Below are 24,135 nucleotides of genomic sequence, written 5' to 3' on the forward strand. Positions count from 1 at the left end.
TGAGTGAGTGAGTGAAGGAATGAATGATGGCTCCCACAGACTGAGGGAGCCTTGTTCTCCTTTGGGCTAGATGATCTCAAGGTCCCAACAAGTCTGCCCTGGAACAGGCTCAGTTGTAATGTCCAAAGAGTGCTCAGACTAACAAAAAGTGCCACGCCATCCATATATGCTTAATTTGGATGTAGCTGTAAGGAGACCTAGCTAGCTCGTTTCCGGATCTGCGAAGAGGCGGGAGGCTCTTTTCCGTATGGCAGCAAGACTGCCGCCTGCCGGAGCTAGTGAAACCGGTTTCCCTCCGAGAAAGAAGCCGAGACTACTTTCCGTACAGTAGCATGGTGGCCGCCAGCGGGGGCGGCCATAGCATCACGCCCCGGGGGAAGAGGCCGCCGTAAAGGAGGCGCCGCTTCCTCTTCTTACTTCTCCCGCCTCCCACCGGCTGTCGTAAAAGGGTGAATGGAGAGCGAGTTGTTGGGGGTAGAAAGGGAGGACAGGGGGCGCGGAGTCAGAGTGGCGCAGCAAGTGGCTGCAGGTGGCGACGGTGGCGGGGGGTGGGGAGTGAGGTAGTGCAAGGGTCGCGGAGGAGGCGGCTGAGAGGGTCAAAAGAAAAACTAAAGCTGCAGTCTGGCCTACTGGTCCGGGGGCCGCGGAGCCCCCGCCCGGGGAGATGGACCTCAACCGGATCATCCAGGCGCTGAAGGGCACCATCGACCCGAAGCTGCGGATTGCAGCTGAGAATGAACTCAACCAGGTAAGGAGCAGGCCTGCGGCGCCCCCCGCCGGCTCGCCGGACTCTCCCTTCTCGGCGCCCCTGATCTCCACCCCTACCCGGGCCCCGGGCCCCGGGCCCCAGACCCCGACGCGTCTCTCGGCCGGTTCCACCCTCGCCCCAGCCCCCGCCCCGGGGTCCAGTGGGGCCGCACTCCCCGGATCTTTTCTCAAGGGCTCACGCACCTGTTGGCCACCTTTGCATCTTTTCATGTCGTTTTCCTTCCCCAGTGCAGTTTGTTCAGCCTGCTTGGTCCGCAAAAAGAAGCTTTAGCAAGCTTTGCTAGTGTTTTCGGGATGTGATTTCTTTTCCTTAAGTACGCTGACTTGGTGGGAAAATTCACTTAAAATTCAAATCTGAGTTCAGCTTTTCTGCAGACCCAGCCCTTTTTAGGTGTTGCTGTGGGAAACCCTGCCCATCGCCTGCTTCTGTGGGGTTGGCAGCACCGTTTAGACACTGATTGGCAGAGTTTTGTTGGAGCGTTGGAGAAATGCTGTCGAGAGAGTGCTCTGGGAAGAACAGGCAATTTTTATGGTGGTAGTGCTTTGCGAAAGACATGCCGAGTAGTAAGTGTTTGTAGGGATTTCTTATAAACGGTAAAATGTGTGAGACTTTCTTTCATCCCCCATCCTCTATTCTTACTAACTAGCCTTGACCATGTTCCAGCGATACTACCGACATTTCCAAATTTAATGATCCCAAACCCTAGCTTGTATTTTACTCCTCACCTGTAAGAATGAATCAGAAACCTCTCACTAAAAAATACGAATTAAGGTCCACCCCCAGGATAGAGTGACAGCTGTTTGAGGTTGCAGTAATCCTTAAAATGTAAAGGAATATACCTAAATTAGTGGTTCTCAAAGTGTTGCCCAGGATGAGCACCATCAACATCGTATGGGAACTTGTTGGAAATGCAAATTATGGAGCTTCACTCTAGACTTAAAGAATTAGAAACTCTGGGGATGGGGCCCAGTTATATTTTAATTAGATAGCTAGGTGATTCTGTGCTTCCTAAAGTGTGAGAACGACCGTCCTAAGTAAATGTTTCTGTAGGAGTTCACTTAGGTTTTCCCTGGTTGGAGTTGACTTTAAAGTGCAGATATCCATTCTAAATCTCTGAAAGGGATTATTTTAATGGGAAATCTGGGTGGAGTAAGTGTGAATCCAGGATTTCCAAGAGATAAAAGGGAGAGTGAAAACACTGACTGGAGGGAAGGTTGAGTTGAACTGAAGCCCAAAGGGAATGCATTGGTGCTTCAAAGAGAAAAGGATTCTCACTCAGAATAGGGGAAAGTTAAAGTCAGTACCTGTCCCAGGCTTTACAGAGTATAAGTACTATATGTTGCTTGGCTAGAAGAGTAGTAATCCAGGCATTGGTTAGGAGGAACAAAGCAAGAGCTGAACTTGCAATCTACCAGTATGAACAGGGGAGTTGGCCTGTTTCTCTTCACAGTGAGGCCAGATGTTATACTGATAGTGTTGACAGGGATCGTGTCTTTGCCATCATGTTGTACTACCCTGCCTCTGTTAGCCCACCCTTGCTTTGTTTCTGAGTCATCAGTATATAAGTGCAGTTGAATTTATAGAAGTGGAAAAGGTAGGGAGGAAAGCCTACAGAACTGCAAGAGACATTTAGGATCCAATTCTACCCTTTTCTTCGTGATATTTCAATCCAAATCCATTCCAACCTCACTCTGCCCTGCCCCATATCCACCCAACTCATCACAGACCACAATTTTCTCGCAACTTCTAAAAGTACTTATTGCTATGTCACTCATTTAGCATTTATATTTAGTATAATGCTTTGGATTGTAATATGCTCTAAGTATTTTTTTGAATTGTAAGTAGAAGACCAAAGTATAATGTCACATAACCTTTTAATAAAACATGGTTTTAATGTTGGATTTTGTACGCTTTATCCTTTACCACCACTGTAACCTCCTTTTTTGTTGAATAAACAGGTGGGTAATCTACCATAAATGATTAGGGTCCAGCTCATTTAATATTTTAGTCTAGGTCCCCCCACGATAAATAGTCTCTGCATAGGAAATAGGGGCAGTTTCTACAGTGTACTGATTGATTTGTCAGTTGCCATTTAGAAGAGTAGGCAGTTTCAAAACATAACGGCCTGTGTTCCAAAGGACTGGCTTCTTGACTGCTATATCTGATATTGTTTCTCTGGAAAAAATGTGTTTTCAGTTTTATTGGAGGATATTAAGAATGGATCCTGTACACATTCATCATTGTCTTTAAACCCAGCAGTCCCTTTAGCAGCAGCATAGGGAAGTAGGAATGGGTAGATATCTTTTTCTAGTAACTCATCCAGAAAGGTGTCTTCTTTTAATAAATCATGGCCTCAAAAGGGAAGATATTGGGCTTCCCTGGTGGCGCAGTGGTTGAGAATCTGCCTGCTAATGCAGGGGACACGGGTTCGCGCCCTGGTCTGGCAAGATGCCACATGCCGCGGAGCAACTAGGCCCGTGAGCCACAACTACTGAGCCTGCGCGTCTGGAGCCTGTGCTCCGCAACAAGAGAGGCCACGATAGTGAGAGGCCCGCGCACCGCGATGAAGAGTGGCCCCCGCTTGCCGCAACTAGAGAAAGCCCTAGCACAGAAACGAAGACCCAACATAGCAATCAATCAATCAATCAATAAATCTTTAAAAAAAAAAAAAAGAAAGGGAAGATATTTACTTTCATTGCCACTCTTTGGAATCTCTCCTTTTCCATGCATCTGTATGTATCATTTTTATTGCCCTTTAAGAGAGTTTGCTTCTATGAATAACATATTTATCGGGTTATTTGCAGGCACTACTACAAGACTCTGCTCTCATGGACCTTACATTCTAGTGGGGGATACAGAAAAGTAAATAATACAATTTTAGGTTATAAGTGCTGTAGAGAGTAAAGCCCTAGAGAGAGCGTTGGAATGTATAAGTAGGGTGATCAGTCTCTGAAGAATGGCATTGAGCAGAGACCTAGATATTGTGAAGAAGTGAACCAGATGAAGAACTGGGAGAGGAAGAAAGGGAAGAGCAAGTTCAGTAAAGGCCTTCAGCTTGGTGTGTTGGAGGACTGGAAAAGTTAATGTTGAGGGAGCAATGAGGCAGAGTGGGAAAACATCAGGTTTTTTGCTTTAAATGAATTCTCATAAAATGCAGAATTTAGCTAAGCAAGGAAAGTTTATTTTCAGAAAACTTCACAGGTATGAACCAAATATCCTCAAGAAATCATTGAGAGATAGTATTATTATTATTTTTTAGAAACTTGAAGCCCAGGGTAGAAAAGGAAATTGGATAAATATTTGTAAGGAAAGTAGTATGAGAATATATCTGAATTTACCACTGAATGTTTTAGCTGATCAAATTAATGTTGATTGAATCAAGGCTGAAAGAGGACAAAAAGTTGCAGAAGTTCTCTGAAATGTCAAACAGTTGTAAAAAGAGGAGTTCCAAAATGTGTACAATGACAACAGTGTTGAAATAGTCTCCACTATAACTACTTCCAAATAAGTAGTATTAATCTAAGTGTAAAGGTTATTTTGTACTTATGTGTAATAAGTAAACTACGTAGATTAGAACTAAACTATATATATGTTTCAATCATTGATTCACTACAGGATCTTACAGTATCTCAAAAGTTATAAATGTGAGCTATTTTACAAGAATGTAAATGTAGAAGGTGAGACTGAGCTAAATCTGTTTTAATTTTGACTCCTGTAAACTGCTATTAAAAGAAATCTGTTTTCTTAAAAACTACTTTAAATTTCTGGTGGTTTCAATTTACTTTATACACAACAGATTTAAGATTTTGAGGTTTATACAGGATGAAAGGAAGAGCAATTATAAGATAATTTATAATTTTATTGAAGGATATGGAAAGACTTGGAAAGCATAATGTTCCTGGATGGAAAGAAGCGATATTTTAAAGATGCCAGTTTTCTCCAAATTTTTGGTCAAACATTTATTTATTTATTTTTAATATGTATTTATTTGGTTGCACCAGGTCTTAGTTGTGGTAGGCGGGCTCCTTAGTTGCGGCACACAGGCTCCTTAGTTGTGGCATGTGAACTCTTAGTTGTGGCGTGCATGTGGCATCTAATTCTCTGACCAGGGATTGAACCCCGGCCCCCTGCATTGGGAGCGTGGAGTCTTAACCACTGCGCCACCAGGGAAGTCCCTGAACATTTATCTTAATAAATGCTATTACAAATAATAGGAAAGGTGATAAATTTAAAAAATGGAGTGGTATGCATAAACCTAGTGGTGTACTGAAAGGGATCCACCATAGATCCAGGCTCCTGGGAGGAGGTAAGCAGAAAAGACTCTCTGCATCATGGTCTGGCTTTACCCTCACTGAGTATGAGTCTTTTCTGGGAATGTCAACGGGCAAGGCCAAGTGTAAGCTCTGGGAATGTGGCAGGCCTGTACTAGACAGGCTCTAGGTCCAGGTACTAGACATCTGGAGGGTATATGATCAGAAGGAATAGGCTGCTCTCTATTTTTTCTTTGCTTCTAAAGTTACCATGGCCAAACTCAGGAATAGGTCAAAGTAGAACATGTCTATGGGGAGAAATGGCCCAGGCAGCAGGCAGTTCATCAGCACAGGCTCACTTGGGCATTGTTAAGTTTAAAAGATGCTCTGGCAACAGAGAGCAGCTGGTGACGACAGCTCTCAACACTGTCTTGTGAAGCACACTGTTCCAGTCTGGACTGGTTCCTCTCTATAGCTCATGCACAGCCATTGTCCATATTCTGTGTTGGATCTCTTGTTTTCTGTAACCCGTGTTTTCCTGTTTGTCAAAAATACCATAAACAAAATTGAAGCACAAATAAGCTGGAAACAAACATTTGCAATGTATAAGTCAAATAAAAATTTGAGATTAAATTCATAAAATAGCTCCTAGAATTTATTAAGAATAAAACAAATATTCCACTTACAAAAGGGTGAGGGGAAAAAGGAATTTGTAGAAGAAAACAAATAGCCAACAAAGAGGAAAAAAAATTCAAGCTAGAATAAATGTAATTTAAAATATGAATAAGGTTTAAAAGTTTTGAAGGAATGATAATGCTAATCCCTATATTAGATAGATGAACACACACATATTCTACTCTTGGGAGTGTAAATTGCTACACCCTTTGCGGAGAGCATTTTGACAATATATGTCCAAAAAACATGAAAGTGTTCTTACTCATTTATTCATCAATTTATTCTAAGTAAATTTTTCTGACTTGGAGTATTTTAGTAATCTTCATTTGGCTTTGGAGAGTTTCTCTCACTTTAAAAGTGTTTCTTTTATTTGGACAGTAATGTATTCAGGAACAGGTGCTAGCAGTTATTCATTTATATTGCCCTATTTTTTTATAAAATATTTCTTTGTAATTTCAGTCTTACAAGATTATCAATTTTGCCCCCAGTTTACTTCGGATTATAGTCTCTGACCATGTGGAATTCCCAGTACGCCAGGCAGGTGAGTTGGTTTTTTTATCCTTTATAAGTTTATTTATGGGTAAAAGTAGGACTAGCGTTTTATTTCATTTCTAAGTATATGCTTTCTTTGAAAACATAAGAAACACACATGAAGTATTTCTAATGGCTTAAAAACTCACTCTCTTTTTCCCTGGAAATTTAGAGGTCCATACTGAGCTCTTAAATCTCCCATAGCTTTTTCTTTCCTCTTCTCCCTTCTAGCTTCTAGCTGCAGTTCCTTTTCTCTATAACCTTGCCATTTTTCCCTCTTAGCTTTCCCAGTTTTAATAGCTTTATCTCCCTAATTTTTAATGCTTCCTGGTGGCCTTGCCTTTGGGCCCATAGATTAAGACCATGAATTTGTATATATTAATTTGGTTCTATTCATGCGTCAGATCATGGAGATAAGGTTTGCACAGGTGTTCTTAACCACATGATTGGGGAGCAGGACTTTTGTTATAAACATGAAACTTACTTTTGAGTCTGTGGGATCTTAGGGTAGTTCCCTGATGTTGTGTATTATTCTTCTTTTTGCTTTTTTAATGAACTGGTAATTAGAACCCAGAAGGTTAAAAAATGGAGAAAGTCTTGGAGTGTAATGAGTCCTGGAAAGAGAATAATTTCATGATAAAAGGGGTAAAATGATAATAGCTAATTAAAAAATATGTAATTGAAGAGACTTAAAGAATTATGTAGGTGATATGTACTAATAAATAATTTGGGCAATATAGAAAAATAGAGACAAAAAAGTAGAAAAAAATTACCTGACATTCATCACTCAGAAATGACCATCATTAACATTGGGTGAACATTAGTCTTTGCATGTGTTCAGGTAGAAGGATAGATGAACAATATAGAAATGGGATTATACTATACATGCTGATAAAAGTATTTAGTTTTACTTGAACATAACAGAATAAAAAAGTAGGGGACCATTAAGTTTTGGAAAAATATGTATGATTTTCTAAATGATCCGTTTGTGGTTAAGAAAAACCTATGGAAAAACATTCACGGTGGAATTATTTTTTTACTTTAATAAGGTTTATAAGACTTCTATGTAAGTTTTTTGAAACCACAATTCTCAATTTAATCTTTGTTTTATAAAATAGGGCTGTTTTGAAACCACATTTTGCTAAGTAGAACCTATTTTAATAACCTAAGTGTTTATAGCACCATTGTGAATTTCCCATAAAGCTTTGTAGAAACAGTATTTTTAAAGATCTTAAAGCAATTTATTAAATTAATATGTCTTCTTTATATGACATATAAACATTACAAAAATACAGTTTATATTATTAGATTGCTCTTAATCCCACCCCCAAAGATACCTACCGTCAACTTTGGTGCATGGTTCTCTAATTCTTTTTTTTCTGTAGATAAGCTGGTTTTAAAAAGTAACAAAAATCTGTTTGTATTACACATGCTATTTTATAATTTCCTTTTTTTTCATTTAACCTTATACCCTTGGGGGATCATTCCATGTCAGTGCATGTACATATACTTCATTCTTTGTAACAATTATTCAATATTTCTTTGAATTAGAACTGCCATAGTTTATTTAAGCAATCTGATATTAGTGGACATTTCCTTTATTGTCCCTTTTTGTTGTTTTTGATAGAGGCAATGCTGAAATGAACATCCTTAGACACATATCTCTGGATGCTCGTGCGGATAGTTTCACAGAATAAATTTTAACAAATGGAAGTGCTAGGTCAATGATACTAACAATATTAACATTTAGAATTTTGAATCTTATCACCAAGTTGCATTTACTTGCTTTTTCTATCAACAGTGCATTAGAATGCTGGGTTCCCCATGTCCTCACCAACTGTATACAACTTTAAATCTTAATAACTTAGGTAATTAAGTTTTGATATAAAATGTAAATAGCATTTAAAGGCAATTTTTTCTTCATAGTTTATGTAGATTTCAAATCTGTTAGCCACATGACAGGGTTTGTCTTGGTGGTTGATCATGTCCTAATTTATTAGGACAACTTTCTACTTTAGAGCATCCATTTTGTTATACAGTCTGAAATATACTGTGTAGACTTCTACATTATCACCTAAATTTAAGTGCCATTTATAAATTTTCTGTTCTATTTAATCTATTATTAAAATACAAATGCTCCAAGAATCTGATGGTGACACCCAGACAGATAATTTATCATTTTAGCATGACATTTAAAGAAGAATGATATGATCTTTGATTAAAAAATATCAGCCTGTATAAAGCTGTAAAAAATTATGCTAATATTAAGTGGAAATACTTAGTTCTGCAAAATATTCAGTTCTTGATTATTTTGTTTGTGGGCAATTCTAAAATATTCTTGCTATTATCAAGCAAGCTCATTAGTGAATGTCCTTTATTACCTTACTGTGAAGAAATAGGAAATAAATGTAATATTTTGATATTGGCAAGCCAAACAAAATAAATTTGGATGTTTGCTCCACTGTTTTCCTTTTGATTGGTAGGCTTAATAGCATTATTAAGGTTAACCTCAGTGTTCCAGAATACAAAACCTAGAAATAAACAGAAAGTTGCCTCTGATCAGTCCAGAAGCACTTCAAGAAGCTCTTTTGTTAAAACTAATGTGTCTTATTTGTAGGATACTCAGAATCTATTTAATCTTGTTTTAGATACAATATATACACTTTGTTACCTTATTTCCTAGCCTTTAACAGATTAAAGTAATAACAAAGGAGAGAAGGAGATAGGGGCTACCAAATTACTATGAAAAATGGAAAAGCTTAAAAACATCAACTCAAAAAGCACGGCATTCTGCTTCACAGAGTTTAATGGCATCCTTTCCCCTTTGAGGTTATGGAACCCAGTTGATCTGTGTAGTGGTGGCTCTGGGTCCAGAGGATAGAGCGTATGTGATGATTCATTGTGTTTGAGAAGGGGAGAAGCGTGTGTATGTTTTAAAACTAATTTCAAACTTAAGACGCTTGAAATTGTAAGTGGATTCTGCAGAAAAGCAAATTTTAGTACTTAATTTCTTTATGAATGAATTAAGATATTTGTATTTTCTTAGCTCTGGCAAATGTGAGATACTTGAATTAAATGATTAAAGGGAGATTTTTAGATTATTGGTACAGTTTCAGTTATTTTTGGTATTTTTCCTTCATTATCTTTAGTAATCCATGATTATCCATGAGAGTAATTAATATTCTCTTTTCAAATTATTCATTAAGTTCAATTTTATTTTAACTAATTGCAGATTTATTCCAACATATACAAATTTGTCAGTGTGCCTTTTATATAGGCCATCTCTTGTGGTGTCCCATAATAAAAATATTTTTAGTTATAAAATTAATAGCATTTAATGACTGAATTATGAGTAAGTCCATGATTTTACCATGTCTGTATCTTTGCTGTCTGAAAGTTGTTTTTTATTTTCAAGACTAGTTCTGTAGGGATTAAAATGGTGTGTATAATATATTGATTTTTTGATTTTTCTTTTTGCAAAGATTAATCTCATGAAATCAGTCTGAACTGCTGACAGGTTGGACCATATTCTTAGATCATTTATTCATTTTTTTCAACAGTTTATGTATTTTTATTGCTGATGACTGTAATATTAAAAAATAAATATACTGGGACAAACGATGGTACTTAGTCCAGAGCCTGTGTGATCTGAATTAAAAAAAGACAAAAACCCAAACTCTCTCACATATAGACACATTTTCTCCCTCTCTCTCCCTCCCTCCCTCCCTTTCATTCTCTTAAATAATTTTTGTTTTTATCCTAAAAAATGGAAATGCTAGGTGAAATTGTCTTTTTCAGACCTGTGTTGAATCAAAACTAATGAAAGAGGAGCTTGTAGGATGTCAGGTTTATAATTTCATTGGGTTTCTGTTGTATTATAGCCAATGTAGAACATGTTGGTTTATTCTCTGTGGTGTAATGCTTTTACGAGCCAATTTAGTTTATGTTAAAATTGAGATGAAGGGAGGATTGGGTGGGGGGGAGAAGGGAGAGGAGAAACTTAAGGGGAGAAAGTTACAATGCTTTGCAGATCACCTCTCTTTATTCATATATATTATGTATATGTAAGAATATGACACTATAAGTATTAATTTACATTCAGTGCTCAGCTGGGATGGTTAGAAAACTTCACATCCCCTATCAAAATTCTGTAGCAGTATGTTAGCTTCTTTCGGAAGTCTTTTGTTAAATGTTGATGGTGATTAAAAAGAATAGGAACAGAATCATTGATTATGTATTTTGATAGAAATAAACAGGTAAGAAATTTCCTGAGATTTTCCAAAAATATTGGAAAGCTGATGTCCTTTTCTTTATTGTTATATTTACAAGTGGCAAATATTTCAAAAGGGTTAGATAAAAATTACCAATACTATAGGTATTTCAAAATGGTAGTGCAGGATAATAGCCAGTGAAAGAAAAACAAAAAAAGCAATCTACATGAAGGACTGTAGAATTTCATGTGTTGTCAGTTCAGTATTAGGCATTATGAACAGTATGACTCTTACGGTCTCAAAGTACATTTAGTAGAGTTTCATTTAGACCATCTTGTATTTAGTCTAAGGATGCATCCTTGAGTCCCTGGATCATTTTTCTGTCATGTAAACTCTGGAAGCTTGATTTAATGAGATGTTTTCTGCTTAGACTTGCTTTACTAGCTAAAGAGAAACTTTAAATTCTTATCCATTTTCCCTTCCCCACTTGGCTATTTATAACTGTAAGATTTTCCATTTTTGCTGGGTATCATGTTTAGCGTTGAAGGGTTTAGCCTTTCATGCTCTGTAAAGCTGAATGAAAGCCATCTTTTTGATACTGCTACTTTAGCATTTTTTTTCTCTGACTTAGCTGCCATTTACTTGAAGAACATGGTGACCCAGTACTGGCCGGACCGAGAACCTCCACCAGGAGAAGCAATATTTCCATTTAACATTCATGAAAATGATCGCCAGCAAATACGTGATAATATTGTGGAAGGAATAATTCGGTCTCCAGATTTAGTGAGGTACATTATACTATTTCTATATGCTTAGTAGGAAGCCCAAAATATATGAATGGGGGAGGTTGGATTTAATCATCAGCCTCAAGTTTGTTTTTTAAAAGAGATAAAGTAATGAAGATGGGCACTCAAAGAGTACAGTTTTAGTTATTTGTTTTTGCATTTGTAATTCTTTGCCTCAAAATATTTTGGAAAAAAAAATTTAGTTTCTATAAGTTGCCACAAAAAGAGTTGAGGCAAAAATCTAACTAAAATTGTTGTATAGATCCTTGCTATGTGAATAACCTGTGTTCTTAGTTATGAGCTCTTGACTTTTTACTATCTGCTTTTCTTTTCCCTGATACAGGGAAATTGACTTCTGGGGGGTTTTAACCTACCAGTTTTTGTAACACTTTACCTATCTTTTTGTTCATTTTTATGAACTGAGCTTCTTTTCTTTTGAAGAAGACAGGATAGAGAAAATATAAACTAGAAGAATTGTCTCTGGTTTTTCAAATTTAGATTAGATGCTATAAAGCAGCACTGTCCAATAGAACTTTCTGCAGTGATGGAAATCTTTTATATCCACACTGTCTGATATTTAGCCATGTGGCATAGAAGCCAACTGAGTACTTGAAATGTGGCTAGTGTAACTGAGGAACCGAATTTTTAATTTAATTTTGATTAAATTACAGTGTGTGCATGTAGCTGGTACCTGCCCTTAGTGGACAGCAGAGGTGTAGGTCAAAAAAATAATGCAATCTTAAAACAGGAGAAACAAATTCTTTTCACCATGAGCAAGTGATTAGGTTTCTTTTGAACATGTGGGAGGGAAATAGATGAAATTGAGGTAGGGGAATGAAATTATTTAACTTCAAGAGATTAGATGTAACCTTATCCCTGAGTGTATAATGTACATCGGCATAAGCAGAAGAAAGGGAAGAAGGTGTGAGGATAACAGTGAGGAAGGTGGACAAACATTGAACACCTCTTTGTGCAGTTGTTTGGGTAAGAGGAGAAAATAGGGGTATTGATGAAAGAAAATCATCATTCTCATTGGTTGCCCAAATGCCATCTGGCACTGGCTTCCCTGTGGTACCATCATGTGTCCATTTCTTGTCAAAATCTTTACATTTTCAAATCTCTCTGAATCTTGCAAGCAATGCTTCTACACATTAATATATGAAAGGATGGCTGTTCATAAACATCCTTTGCTTGGCTTGGAATTGAGAAAGGATTAAGAGGGTCAACCTGAAGATGAAATTAAAAAAATGAAAAGTTTCAGTTTTATTGAATACAAATATGACCTATTTGTTGTTTAGCAACAGCTGCTGGTGGCACAAGAGGTTATCTTTATTATGAGACAGTTCTTTGTGGCTTTGCTTCTTTTATGTCCTGAAGGCGTAACTGTAACTACTCTTAAAGAAATATTCTCAAAGTTTATTTAAGAGTATTACAAAGGATCTTTTGCAATTAGATTTGGAAAAGACCCTTTGCAAGGGAAAGGCATTATTTGTTTGTTTCATTTCAGTGAAATCAAGTTATTGGCTGTTGAACTGAACACATATCTTTTTCTTGGCGCTGTGGAATCCTAATTTAGCTAGATTCACTCTCCAACCATTTGCAAGTGACCATGTAAGGACATACTAATAGTTGGTAGAAGAGAAATTTTTTTCCCCTCACTTTCTTGTCAATCCCAATTACAGTTGGATCCAATTGAGGAAATGATTACTGACCTAAGTGTTATGAGATCACATCTTTCATAGCTTCACTTTGTGGTTTCATTAAAGAGATTTCTTCTTTTTTTTTTTTTATGTCTTTCCTGTTGCTTTTTTCTTTATTTCTTTGGAAATAGCTCTTAGCATTCCTCTTCAGGAATTGCCAGCTAATGCTTGTTACTTCATACAAAAATTAGGATCTCAGGAAGCAGTGATAGGTGCAAAATACTGTGTGACTGGGAACTGATGATGAATGGTTCCAGGTTTTGGCTCACAGAGATGTTTCCCACTGTTATGTAGGCCTCCATTTTACTTACTTTGACCATTTTTAGGCTAAGTTTGTCCAGTTGAAATGATAAAATACTTTTTTGGTTTTGTTTCCCCCTTAGGATATGATAACCAAAATACAAAATATAACAAGCTGGAAAATTTTACAGAGCTGGGGTGGATTCATTGTCTTTTTTTTGGAAAATTTTTTATGAATTTATTTTAAGTTTTTTTTTTTTTTTTTTGGTGTGGACCATTTTTAAAGTGTTTATTGAATTTGTTACAATATTGCCTCTGTTTTACATTTTGGTTTTTTGGCCACAGGGCATGTGGGATCTTAGCTCCCCGACCAGGGATCAAACCCACACCCCCTGCATTGGAAGGCGAAGTCTTAACCACTGGACCACCAGGGAAGTCCCTGAATTTATTTTTAAATTCTTTATAGGACTTTATAGGTTTTTCTTTATAGGACTGCTCTTTTTCCCTCCACCCCAGATAAATATCTATATAATGTAGGTAAATAGGAATCAGAGTGTTTTTATGTACAATATTAGAGGTCTTTGAAGCGTGATATTTATAACTACTTAGATTTTGGACTTTTTTCCCCCACTTTATAGAGTCCAGTTAACAATGTGTCTCCGTGCCATCATTAAGTATGATTTCCCTGGTCACTGGCCAGCGGTAGTCGACAAGATAGACTATTACTTGCAATCACAGAGCAGTGGAAGCTGGCTTGGCAGTTTATTATGTCTGTATCAACTGGTGAAGACATATGAGTAAGTTGATTTCTATTGGCTGAAGATACCAGCCTCCTGTTACTTAGAAAGAATTGCATTGCATAGAGGGGTCTGCTATGGGTGTTCTACAGAATCAGGTTAGTTTGGGAAATGTTGGATTAAACACAGTTAAACATGTTTATTTACTACAGTTTTTCAAAGAATCTTTAATCTGCTAATGTACTAATCTCTAAGTTAGTGCTTCTCAAACTTATTTGTTAGTTTCAGAGGACTATTTATTAACAGCTTTCCTTGGAAATTTTGATGGAGAGAGGTACCTTAACATTTGTCTTTAAGTAAGCACATCATTAAGTAAACCAAACATTTACCTTTTTGGATGCAAGGTAGAAAATGTTCAAGTTTCTTTGCTAGTGACTTTCTTTTCTATAAAAGTTGCTTGGGAGGTGTGGGACTAGTGTTGCATTTAATAGCAGTGCTTTCTAGCTTCTAAGGGGATTGCTGCTCCTGCATGCAAAATCCTGTAGTCTTCCTTCTAAAATGATTTTTAGAGGATATTTTAGATTTATACCTGTTAAAGTGGTCTAAGAGCACCTAAATTTGTAAACTGTTTTAACTTCTCAAAGTAGGGTGGTAGACGGAGAAATGTTTTTTCCACCACATTATTTGTTATATGATAGGAATGTCTATTTGAACTGTTTATCAACTTGTATTTTATAGCAAGAATTGTGGTATGTGAAAATTAATTTAAGTAGTAGAAAAATTCATGTAGGAAAGTTGCAAAACTGTCTTGGATTTTTTTGAACTAGTCTAACTCTTTCTAGAAAGATTTTAGGTATTCTGTCTAAAACAGGGATATGCTCTTTCAAAGTTCCTTTCAAGTTTATTCTAACAATCCAAACAGAAAATGTAAGCTAGTGTTTGGAATGTTACTGTTTAGCTTTATATAGTTTAAAAATATTATTTTCATTCATTGTTTATAGCTCTTTTGTGGGGGAGAAATTATTGTTCTCTCTTTTTGTCTTTGCTTATGTAGATATAAGAAAGCAGAGGAAAGAGAACCTCTTATAGCAGCAATGCAAATATTTCTGCCTCGTATTCAGCAACAAATCATGCAGCTCCTTCCTGATTCCTCACATTATTCTGTATTAATACAGAAGCAGATCCTGAAAATCTTTTATGCACTTGTGCAGGTAAGTTTCTATAGCAGAAGACAAATACGGAGCCTTGTATTTCTGCCTGATACATAGAAAGTGCTCAGTAAGTGTCAGTTATTGTTAAAAATTACATATTGTATATTCTCACATGTATTTCTTTAAAAAAATCCTTATGAGCGAACAGACTTTGAGAGGTCAACTTAATTGTCCAAGGTTATCTGAGTGGCAGAGCTGAGATTCAGTGTCCATATGCCTTTCACCCGCAGTGTCTGAAGTCTGGGTGTGGAAGAAACAAGGTAGTTAACTTCCCTGAAACCTGATAATTTGACTAATCTGTGCATAGCATTCTGCCTGTAGATTAGTTATGATTATAGGAGAAGAGGAAGGAAAAGAAGAGGGTTCCTTTTTTTAATTGGGAAATCATTTTGATGGTAGTTTCTTTGCATTTGACCCATTTAAAGCTAACAAACAAGATTGAGTGCCTCATTTACCTTCATTTAAAATACTTCCTTTTTCTTACCTGAAAGCTATAAAGAACATTAATATGGAATGTTTTAAATATAAAAATATTTAAAATTTAATCCTCAAAAGACTTGGGTAAGTTATTTCGATCTGGGTGGAGAAAGAATAATTGTTGTCAGTTTAAACTGTGTGATGATGAATGGATTAAGGCTTTATTTCATGCTTTCTAGTTAAATTAGTCACGGCAAGAGGGTAGTTTCATCAGGCTAGAGAGCCAAGATAGTTTGGTTTTGTTCTTGGCTTCTATCTGACGTAAGTACTTTTGTACTGTTCTAGAATATTTCACTTGAATAAAGATTTATATTTTTAGCCTCATCTTTTAAACTTTTAATAGAGACAGTCCAAGGCACATTTTCCTTTTTTTTCAGCTTAGCCTTTTTTGGGGAAGAGAGAAGGGGAAAGGAGGCACATCTGAGAAAAGAGAAGAAACTGGACTACTAGGAAAACATATTCCTTCACCCTCTTTTTTGTTTTTTCTTTTTTTAAAAGTAATAAGGTAGGAAGATGTACGGTGCTTTTATTTTTGTTCTTCTGTTCAGAAATCTTTCTCAGGAGAATCACTTTGTGGCAAATATTTTTTATTCAGTGAGATGTTTTGCCATTAGATATAGTAATATCCCATTTATTCTGAGCCAGACTTCCCTTTCCTATTGGGAGAAGCATAGCCAGGAATCAGTAAGTAAGAAAGAGGCTGATGAAATAGTTTTCTTAAAGCCTCTACTTCTACTTGGTTTGCTAAGAGAACAAAAATCTAAATTTTTTTTCCTCAACATGTATGTGCTAAAAACCTAAAAAAACAGAAAAAAAACCTCATCATTTGAAACCATTTTAGTAATCTATTATATGCTAATACAGTAATATTCTTTAGTGGGAAATCCTGGAAGCAAAAATTTAGAAGGCTTTAAAAGGCACAGTTACAGTGTTTATGTAAGTAAAAAGTGATTGACAATTTGGGAAGAGGCAGAAAAGTTTATGTTTTAAAAAGTATGATACAATGATTTTGATTTTGTCTAAGCATTTATTGAATATTGTGTACAGGGCTGTTGAATATTCCATACATATTTCAGAACTCGTTTGTCCAGAAGTGAACTCATTGTTACTTTCCCCCAGCCCTTAGCCTGCTCCTCCGATGTTCCCCATCGTAAAGCCAACTGACTCCCCACTGCATTTAGAACAAAGTGTTAACTTTTTCCCATGGCCTATAAAACCCTTCATCTCTTGCCTCATCTTATACCATACTTAGCTTTAGCTTTGTTCTTTACACTCCAGCCATATGGAAATTCTTTCAGCTTCATGAGCAGATCATGTCCTCTGTCACTTCTGAGCCTTTAAGGCACTGTGTTTCTGCCTGGAGCATTCTCCTTCCCCTTTATGCCCTGGTCAATTTGTGCTTCTCCAGGTCTTGGCTTGCATATCACTTCTTCCAGGAAGTTGTCTCTGATAGTAGCAGGCTGCATTAGGTGGTCCTCATGGGTGCCCTTATCAACATTATACTGCTTTTATCTGTACTATTTATCATACCATGTTGTAATTCCTTGTTTAAATGTGTCCCCCCCCGCCCCGCCCCAACTAGACTGTGAGCTTTACTTAACATTATGTCCTTAGTGTGTAGTAGGTTTTGGAATGCATGGATGCAGAGGTGCTATGCCTCATCTCCTGTAGCTCAAGGTGTAGTAGGGGTGGGGTTGCACACTGTAATACAGTGGACTGTGACTTCATGCCACCGTGTAGAGGAAAGTAATTGAAAAAATGTTTCTTGAATGTTTCATGACATAAAGATTTTCATTAAAGTCATTAGAATGAGTTTCCACCACAAAAAATAATAATTATGGGAGGAGAAATTAAGGAAACACCTCTATTTACAATTGCATCAAAAAGAGTAAAATACCTAGGAATAAACTTAACCAAGGAGGTAAAAAACCTATACTCTGAAAACTATAAAACATTGATGAAGGAATTTAAAAACAATACAAAGAAATGGAAAGATGTTCTGTGTTCTTGGATTAGAATAATTAATATTGTAAAAATGTCCATACTACCTAAAGCAATCTATAGATTTAATGCAATCTCTATCAAAATACTGATGACATTTTTCATAGAACTAGAACAAATAATTTACAAAAGACCGTGATTTGCCAAAGCAATCTTGAGAAAAAAGAACAAACCTGGAGGTATCAGGCTCCCTGACTTCAGACTATACTACAGAGACACAGTAATCAAAACAGCATGGTACTGGCACAAAAGCAAGCATATAGATCAGTGGAACAGAACAGAGAGCTCAGAAATACACCCACGCACCTATGGTCGATTAATCCATGACAAAGGAGGCAAGAATATACAATGGAGAAAAGACAGTCTCTTCAGTAAGTGGTGCTGGGAAAACTGGACAGCTACATGTAAATGAGTGAGATTAGAACGTTTCCTCACACCATATACAAAAATAAGCTCAAAGTGGATTAAGACTTGGAAACCATAAAACTCCTAGAAGAGAAAATAGGGAGAAAACTCTTTGACATAAATCATAGCAATTTTTTTTTGATCTGTCTCCTAAGGCAAGGAAATAAAAGCAGAAATAAATAAGTGGGACCTAATTAAACTTAAAAGCTTTTGCACAGCAGAGGAAATCATTGACAAAACAAAAGACAACCTACTAAATGGGAGAAAATATTTGCAAAGGATATGACCAATAAGGGGTTAATATCCAAAATATATAAACAGCTCATATAACTCAATATCAAAAAAACAACCCAATTAAAAAATGGGCAGGAGACCTGAATAGACATTTATCCAGAGAAGACATACAGGTGGCCAACGGACACATGAAAAGATGCTGAACATCACTAATTATCAGAGAAATGCAAATCAAAACCACTAGATACCACCTCATACTGGTCAGAATAGCTATCATCAAAAAGTCTACAAATAACAAATGTTGGCAAGGATGTGGAGAAAAGGGAATCCTCTTACATGTTGGTGGGAATGTAAATTGGTACAGCCATTATGGAAAGCAGTATGGAGGTTCCTGAAAAAACTAAAAACAGAACCACCACATGATCCAGCAATTCTACTGCTGGGTATATATCTGGAAAAAAATGAAAACACTAATTTGAAAAGATACATGCACCCCAATGTTCATAGCAGTATTATTTACAGTAGACAAAATATGGGAGCAACCTAAGTGTCCATCAATAGATGAATAGATAAAGAGGTGGTGTGTGTATCTACATACACACAATGGATTATTAGTCAGCCATAAAAAAGAATGAAATTCTGCCATTTGCAACAATGTGGATGGACTTAGTGAAATAAGTCAGACAAAGAAAGACAAATACTCTTATCACTTACATGTGCAATCTAAAAAAATAAAACAAACGAATGTATATAACAAAACAGAAACAGATTTACAGTTATAAAGAACAAACTAGTGGTTAACAGTGAGGAGAGGGAGGTGGGGAGGGTCGAGATAGGGGTATGGGATTAGGAGATACTAACTACTATGTCTAAAATAAATAAGTAACAAGGATGTATTATACAGCACAGGGAAATATAGACATTATTTTGTAATAACTTTAAATGGAGTATAGTCTATAAAAATACTGAATCACTCATAGACCTGAAACTAATATAATATTTTAAATGAACTATACTTCAAAAATAAAAAGATAATTTTATGAGGTAATGGAGGTATTGACTAACCTTATTGTGATAGTAATTTCATAATGTATATGTGTATCAAATCAGCCTGTTGTATACCTTAAACATACATAGTATTATATATCAATTATATCTCAATAAAGCTGGAAAAATGAAAAGTTTGACACACAAAGGGGTAAATGGTAAAAAAAGCACTTATCTAGAATCTCATGTTGAACAAATGATGCCTTACTGCATTATTATTTATTTTTTACTTAAAAAAGTAGCTTTGGGACTTCCATGGTAGTCCAGTGGTTAAGACTCCGTGCTCTGAATGCAGGGGGCACAGGTTTGATCCCTGGTCAGGGAACTAAGACCCCTTGTGCCTCACAGCGCAGCCAAAAAAAAAAAAGCCTAGAGAAATAATTCATGGCATGTATATTTTCTAGATTTAAAAAATTTAATTTACATATATATGTTTATAGAGCTGTTTTAAGTTAAATTTTAGGTTGAACCATCTGAAATTACTAATTTCATGGTCAGGTGTTAACCGTTTCATATATTTCAACCTTTCAATATAGATAAATTGCTGATTTTTTAGAGGGGAGGAATTATTGTCTGACGTTGTTGTCCTTTGTTTTCAGTATGCGTTGCCTCTTCAGCTGGTGAATAACCAAACCATGACAGCGTGGATGGAGATCTTCCGAACTATTATTGACAGGACTGTTCCACCTGTAAGAAAGGGCTTCTGTTCCTAAGAATAATGGGGAAAACTTGGGTTTGGGTTATTTGTGGTAGATTGATTTATTATACCAGCCTGCTATTTAGAAAAAAAAAAAATACTACTGTAATAAAAGTAATTAATGATACATACTCATTTTTAGAAAGTTCAGATAAACAGAATTAATAAAATAATAACTATTTAATCCTACTAAAAATGATAACCATTTTTAAAACTTGGTATTTATTCCTCTTGTCTTTTTTTCTCTGCATTTATGTACAACCATATTTTTTTTCTTTCTACAAAAAATATTACAGAATCTTTATAGGAAGAAGTGATTAAAAAGGGTATGCTGACAAAATCTTATTAAAAAGTAATTTAAAAGGGTATACAGAAAAAGGAGCATTAATGAAATTTGTCAGGAGGAGCAATCATATTTTATTTGTAAAAATGGTATAGATAGGTACTGTTTTGAAGTTCATTTTTCACTTAAAATCTATTGTAAATATTTTGTATGATTATGAATTTTTTTACATTGTGCCATTTTTGTTGAATGCTTCATTTGCTAGATATTTAGGTTGTTTTAGTTTTTTAGTGTTTTAACTATAAGGATGTAGTTAAATTTTTATGCACATACATGATTATTTTGTTTGGATAACCTCTTAGCAGTGTTTAAGGCTTTGACAGATCTTTAATTAATTAATTAGTTAATCAATTAATTGAAGTATAGTTGATATACAATATTATATTAGTTTCAGGTATACAGCGTAGTGATTCAGTATTTTTATAGGTTATACTCCATTAAAAGTTATTAGAAGGTAATGGCTATAATTCCCTGTGCAAGACTTTGACAGATCTTGCAAACGGCTTTCCAGAAACAGTGCACTGGTTTATACTTTAATAAGCAGTGACTGAGAATGTCTGTTTTGTTAAATTCTAAGTTTGCCGGTTTGATAGGTGAAAGATGGTGTCTCATTTTTATCTGTAGTAACAGTGATACTATATTTCATCTATCAAATTAACTCAAATAATTAATCAAATTAACTAAATTAAAATATATCAAATATTTAAAATTTTGAGCTTGTCTCCAAATGTGCAGTATTCCTTCCTTTGTCCATATCTTGGGACAAATTATGTTGAGGTTTAGTTTATACACATAAATGCCAGAACTTAGTGAACAGTTCAGTGAATTCTGACAAACATATACTTGTGTTACCATCACCCAGATCAAGATATAGAACTTTTCTGGCATCTCAGAGAGTTTCCTTGAGGGATATGGTATTTTGTGTTTTGTTTTCTACTTATTTGGGCCTTTTAAAGATAGAAGATAAAACAACAGCACTGGTTGGTTGAAATTTGCTTTGCTTGTTTAATTCCTACCTAGCAATCTATAAAGTAAGAATTTGCATTTGTATGGCAGTCTGAATTCACATTTAATATTACTTAATTTGTATCAATATTTATTCTGTCTTTGTTAGTCACACAAACCTTTTCATTATGTGGGAATTTTATCTGGGTGTTTTTGTCCTCCTAGGAGACTCTGCAGATTGATGAGGATGATAGACCAGAATTAGTCTGGTGGAAGTGTAAGAAGTGGGCATTACACATTGTAGCTCGTCTCTTTGAACGGTAATTCTGGTTATTAGATTTACAATCTATGGTTAGTACCTCAATATTGGATATAATAAAATTGAATAGTCCCTTGATGCTCTACAGTATATGGTTATTTTTCTTTAGAGCAGCAAAGGGCAAAAAGTCACCTTCTGCTTTGTTTTAAAGCAGGCTTAACTGTGATCATTGGCTTTGAGATCATAGTGAGGTGAACAGTCTTCTCTGGATCTTTCTATTCTCTGTAAAAAGGATCAAGAAATGATATTTCTGTCTGAAATTTTAAGTATGGCCTGGAGTCTGAGTACAGCTTATCATAATTTCATTTTGGGGCTTGTGAAAAAAAGGTAAAACGTTAGTTTTCTGTCCCAATAGAATACATCTTTCAACAAGTATTTAAACTGGTGAGCATGCTTTGTTTCTAAAATTTGCAGTATTTAAACATTTTCTCTTTGTATTTTAAGATATGGAAGCCCAGGAAATGTCACAAAAGAATACTTTGAATTTTCTGAATTCTTTTTGAAAACTTATGCAGTGGGAATTCAGCAGGTAATAAACTTATATTTTTTAAATAGAAGGATGGTTACTACTGCAAGTAGTTAAGTCACTTCTATCCATTTAAAAGTAGTTTACAAACATGTTAATTAATACATATTTACAGGGGATGAAATGGCAGCTCTGGGAATCTAATGCAGTGCAGTCTGTTTTAGAACCAAATGTCCTAGGGTAGCTACTGCAAGAATTTCCCTTCTAGACTCCTAGATGCTGGACTGAAACCTTTCAAGTCTGTTGATTGATACTTGTGTAGCAGTCGCCAGTGTTAGATCAGGTTCTTCAGTTAACTTCCTGACCTCGCATGAGTTTCTTACCCTCTATTTCTTGGAGCCCCACCTCTTTGTTCTAAGCTTTTATATCAGAAGATTTAGGTAGTAGGAACTGATCTATTTCAAGAGGAGTTGAGCTTAGAAGTTAAGACTTTCAGCTGATAACTTACACATTTTTGTGGAAGTTTGGGAACCATTCTGTACAGTGAAAATTAGGAGTTCTTGAGAAATAATCCAAGTTGATATTAATATTTACAAACTACAAAGGATAGATGGGCATGAAGACTATCTGTATTGCCATTTGAATCATGAAATTTTTGTTTCTATTTCAACAAATGAAATTCAGTAATCATTGAGCATTGGCTGTGTCAGGGCTATATTAAGGAAGCAAAGATTAATCAGACATAGTAAAAGGCTTTCATGATACAAAGGGTGTTTCTAGATTTTTATAAATCTATGCAGATTAGTCTTCTTTACTGTCAATGATAGAAAGTTCAAACCTGTCATCTTAGATGGAATACTTCCTTTTATGGATTATCATTTTGTCTAGTATCATTTTATGGATTATCATTTCTAAAAATTACCTTGCAACAATTCAGGAAAGCTATGGCTATAATTTTCTCACAGATTATTTTGTTGGCCCATGAGAAAGTCTGTGGGGAAAATTGGTGAGTGATGAATAAAATTATATATTCAGCCATTCATTTTGGATACTAGGATAATCAGGGAGCTGGTTAGCTCTGTCTTCTGCTCTTTCCACTGCTGTTAAACCCCAGTAAGCATCCTAAAGTTGGTGCCCTCTTCTAGTGTGTTCAGTAGAGGTTTTCCAGTGTCACATAAACATGTATGTACACACACATTTAAATTTCATGCTGTTGCATAAACTGTTTGAACCTTGGTCATTTAAGGTATATATTCCTGATATTTTAAAAAGTTTTTTTTTTTTTAATCAAAAACTGTTCTCTTCTTTACTATTGTGTCTCATCTGCGACCACCTCCACTTCGTGTGAACAGCAACTGTATTAGGAAGAACTGTGTTTAGTAGCATCCATTTTTAGCCTGCATTGCAGAAGGAGTTTCTAGGTGATAGTAGGACTTCTGACAAATTTTATAAACCTGAACTTTATATAACTTGAACTGAATTCATGTTCTGAATTTATAAATTCTGTACATGTTTTAAAAGAACCCCTTTTATTTATTCAGCAGTTCAGTGATAAGCTTGCTGTAGTGAAGGGCTCTGGAGATCAGGAATTGGAAGACTTGGACCGTGTTGTAGTGCAGCCTCTGACTGCATGTCCTTGGGTCCTCACAGCTGCTTTGGGCATGGTTCTTTCCTTAGAAACAATCTTTTTTTTAAAATCAATATTTTAAAAAATAACTTCTCAGTTTTGTGGTATTTCTACAAAGACTTTCCGTGGTCTGAGATTATAAAATAAAATTTTTGCACACTCTTTCTTAGTTACTCTGTGCTTTCATTTTTTGTTGCTGTTGAAATATTTCCCTATCTGGAATTTATTTAGGTGTGAAGTTTAGTTAGGGAGCCACCTTAATTTTTTTCAGAGGGCTGGTCAGCTGTCCCAATACTGTGTTTTGGATAACTTACCATTTCTCTTCCAGTTGAAATGCACCTTTATCAAATATTAAAATATGTTTATGGCATCTCTTGCTATATGGATGTTTTCAGTGTTCACTTAGTCAAGTCTGTTAATATTTGACAGGAGTCTTAATTTATTTGAAGAGCTAGTATGTGGAAT

At 35.8% G+C, this 24,135-nt stretch overlaps 1 protein-coding gene across 1 annotated transcript in view; it reads left to right on the forward strand.

The window, feature by feature from the left end:
* The first annotated feature begins 519 nt into the window (after positions 1-519).
* The window catches only part of IPO8 (importin 8), a 68,344-nt gene continuing 44,728 nt past the window's right edge, over positions 520-24,135 (forward strand). The window contains exons 1-8 of the mRNA XM_061206717.1: positions 520-748; positions 6,154-6,235; positions 11,068-11,224; positions 13,800-13,958; positions 14,953-15,109; positions 19,873-19,962; positions 21,484-21,578; positions 22,022-22,106. Of these exons, the coding sequence (XP_061062700.1) occupies positions 665-748; positions 6,154-6,235; positions 11,068-11,224; positions 13,800-13,958; positions 14,953-15,109; positions 19,873-19,962; positions 21,484-21,578; positions 22,022-22,106 (909 nt within the window). The 5' untranslated portion in view covers positions 520-664. The remainder of the gene's footprint in view (positions 749-6,153; positions 6,236-11,067; positions 11,225-13,799; positions 13,959-14,952; positions 15,110-19,872; positions 19,963-21,483; positions 21,579-22,021; positions 22,107-24,135) is intronic.

Source organism: Eubalaena glacialis, chromosome 11 (assembly GCF_028564815.1).
Source record: "Eubalaena glacialis isolate mEubGla1 chromosome 11, mEubGla1.1.hap2.+ XY, whole genome shotgun sequence".
In the NCBI taxonomy this organism is placed as follows: domain Eukaryota; kingdom Metazoa; phylum Chordata; class Mammalia; order Artiodactyla; family Balaenidae; genus Eubalaena; species Eubalaena glacialis.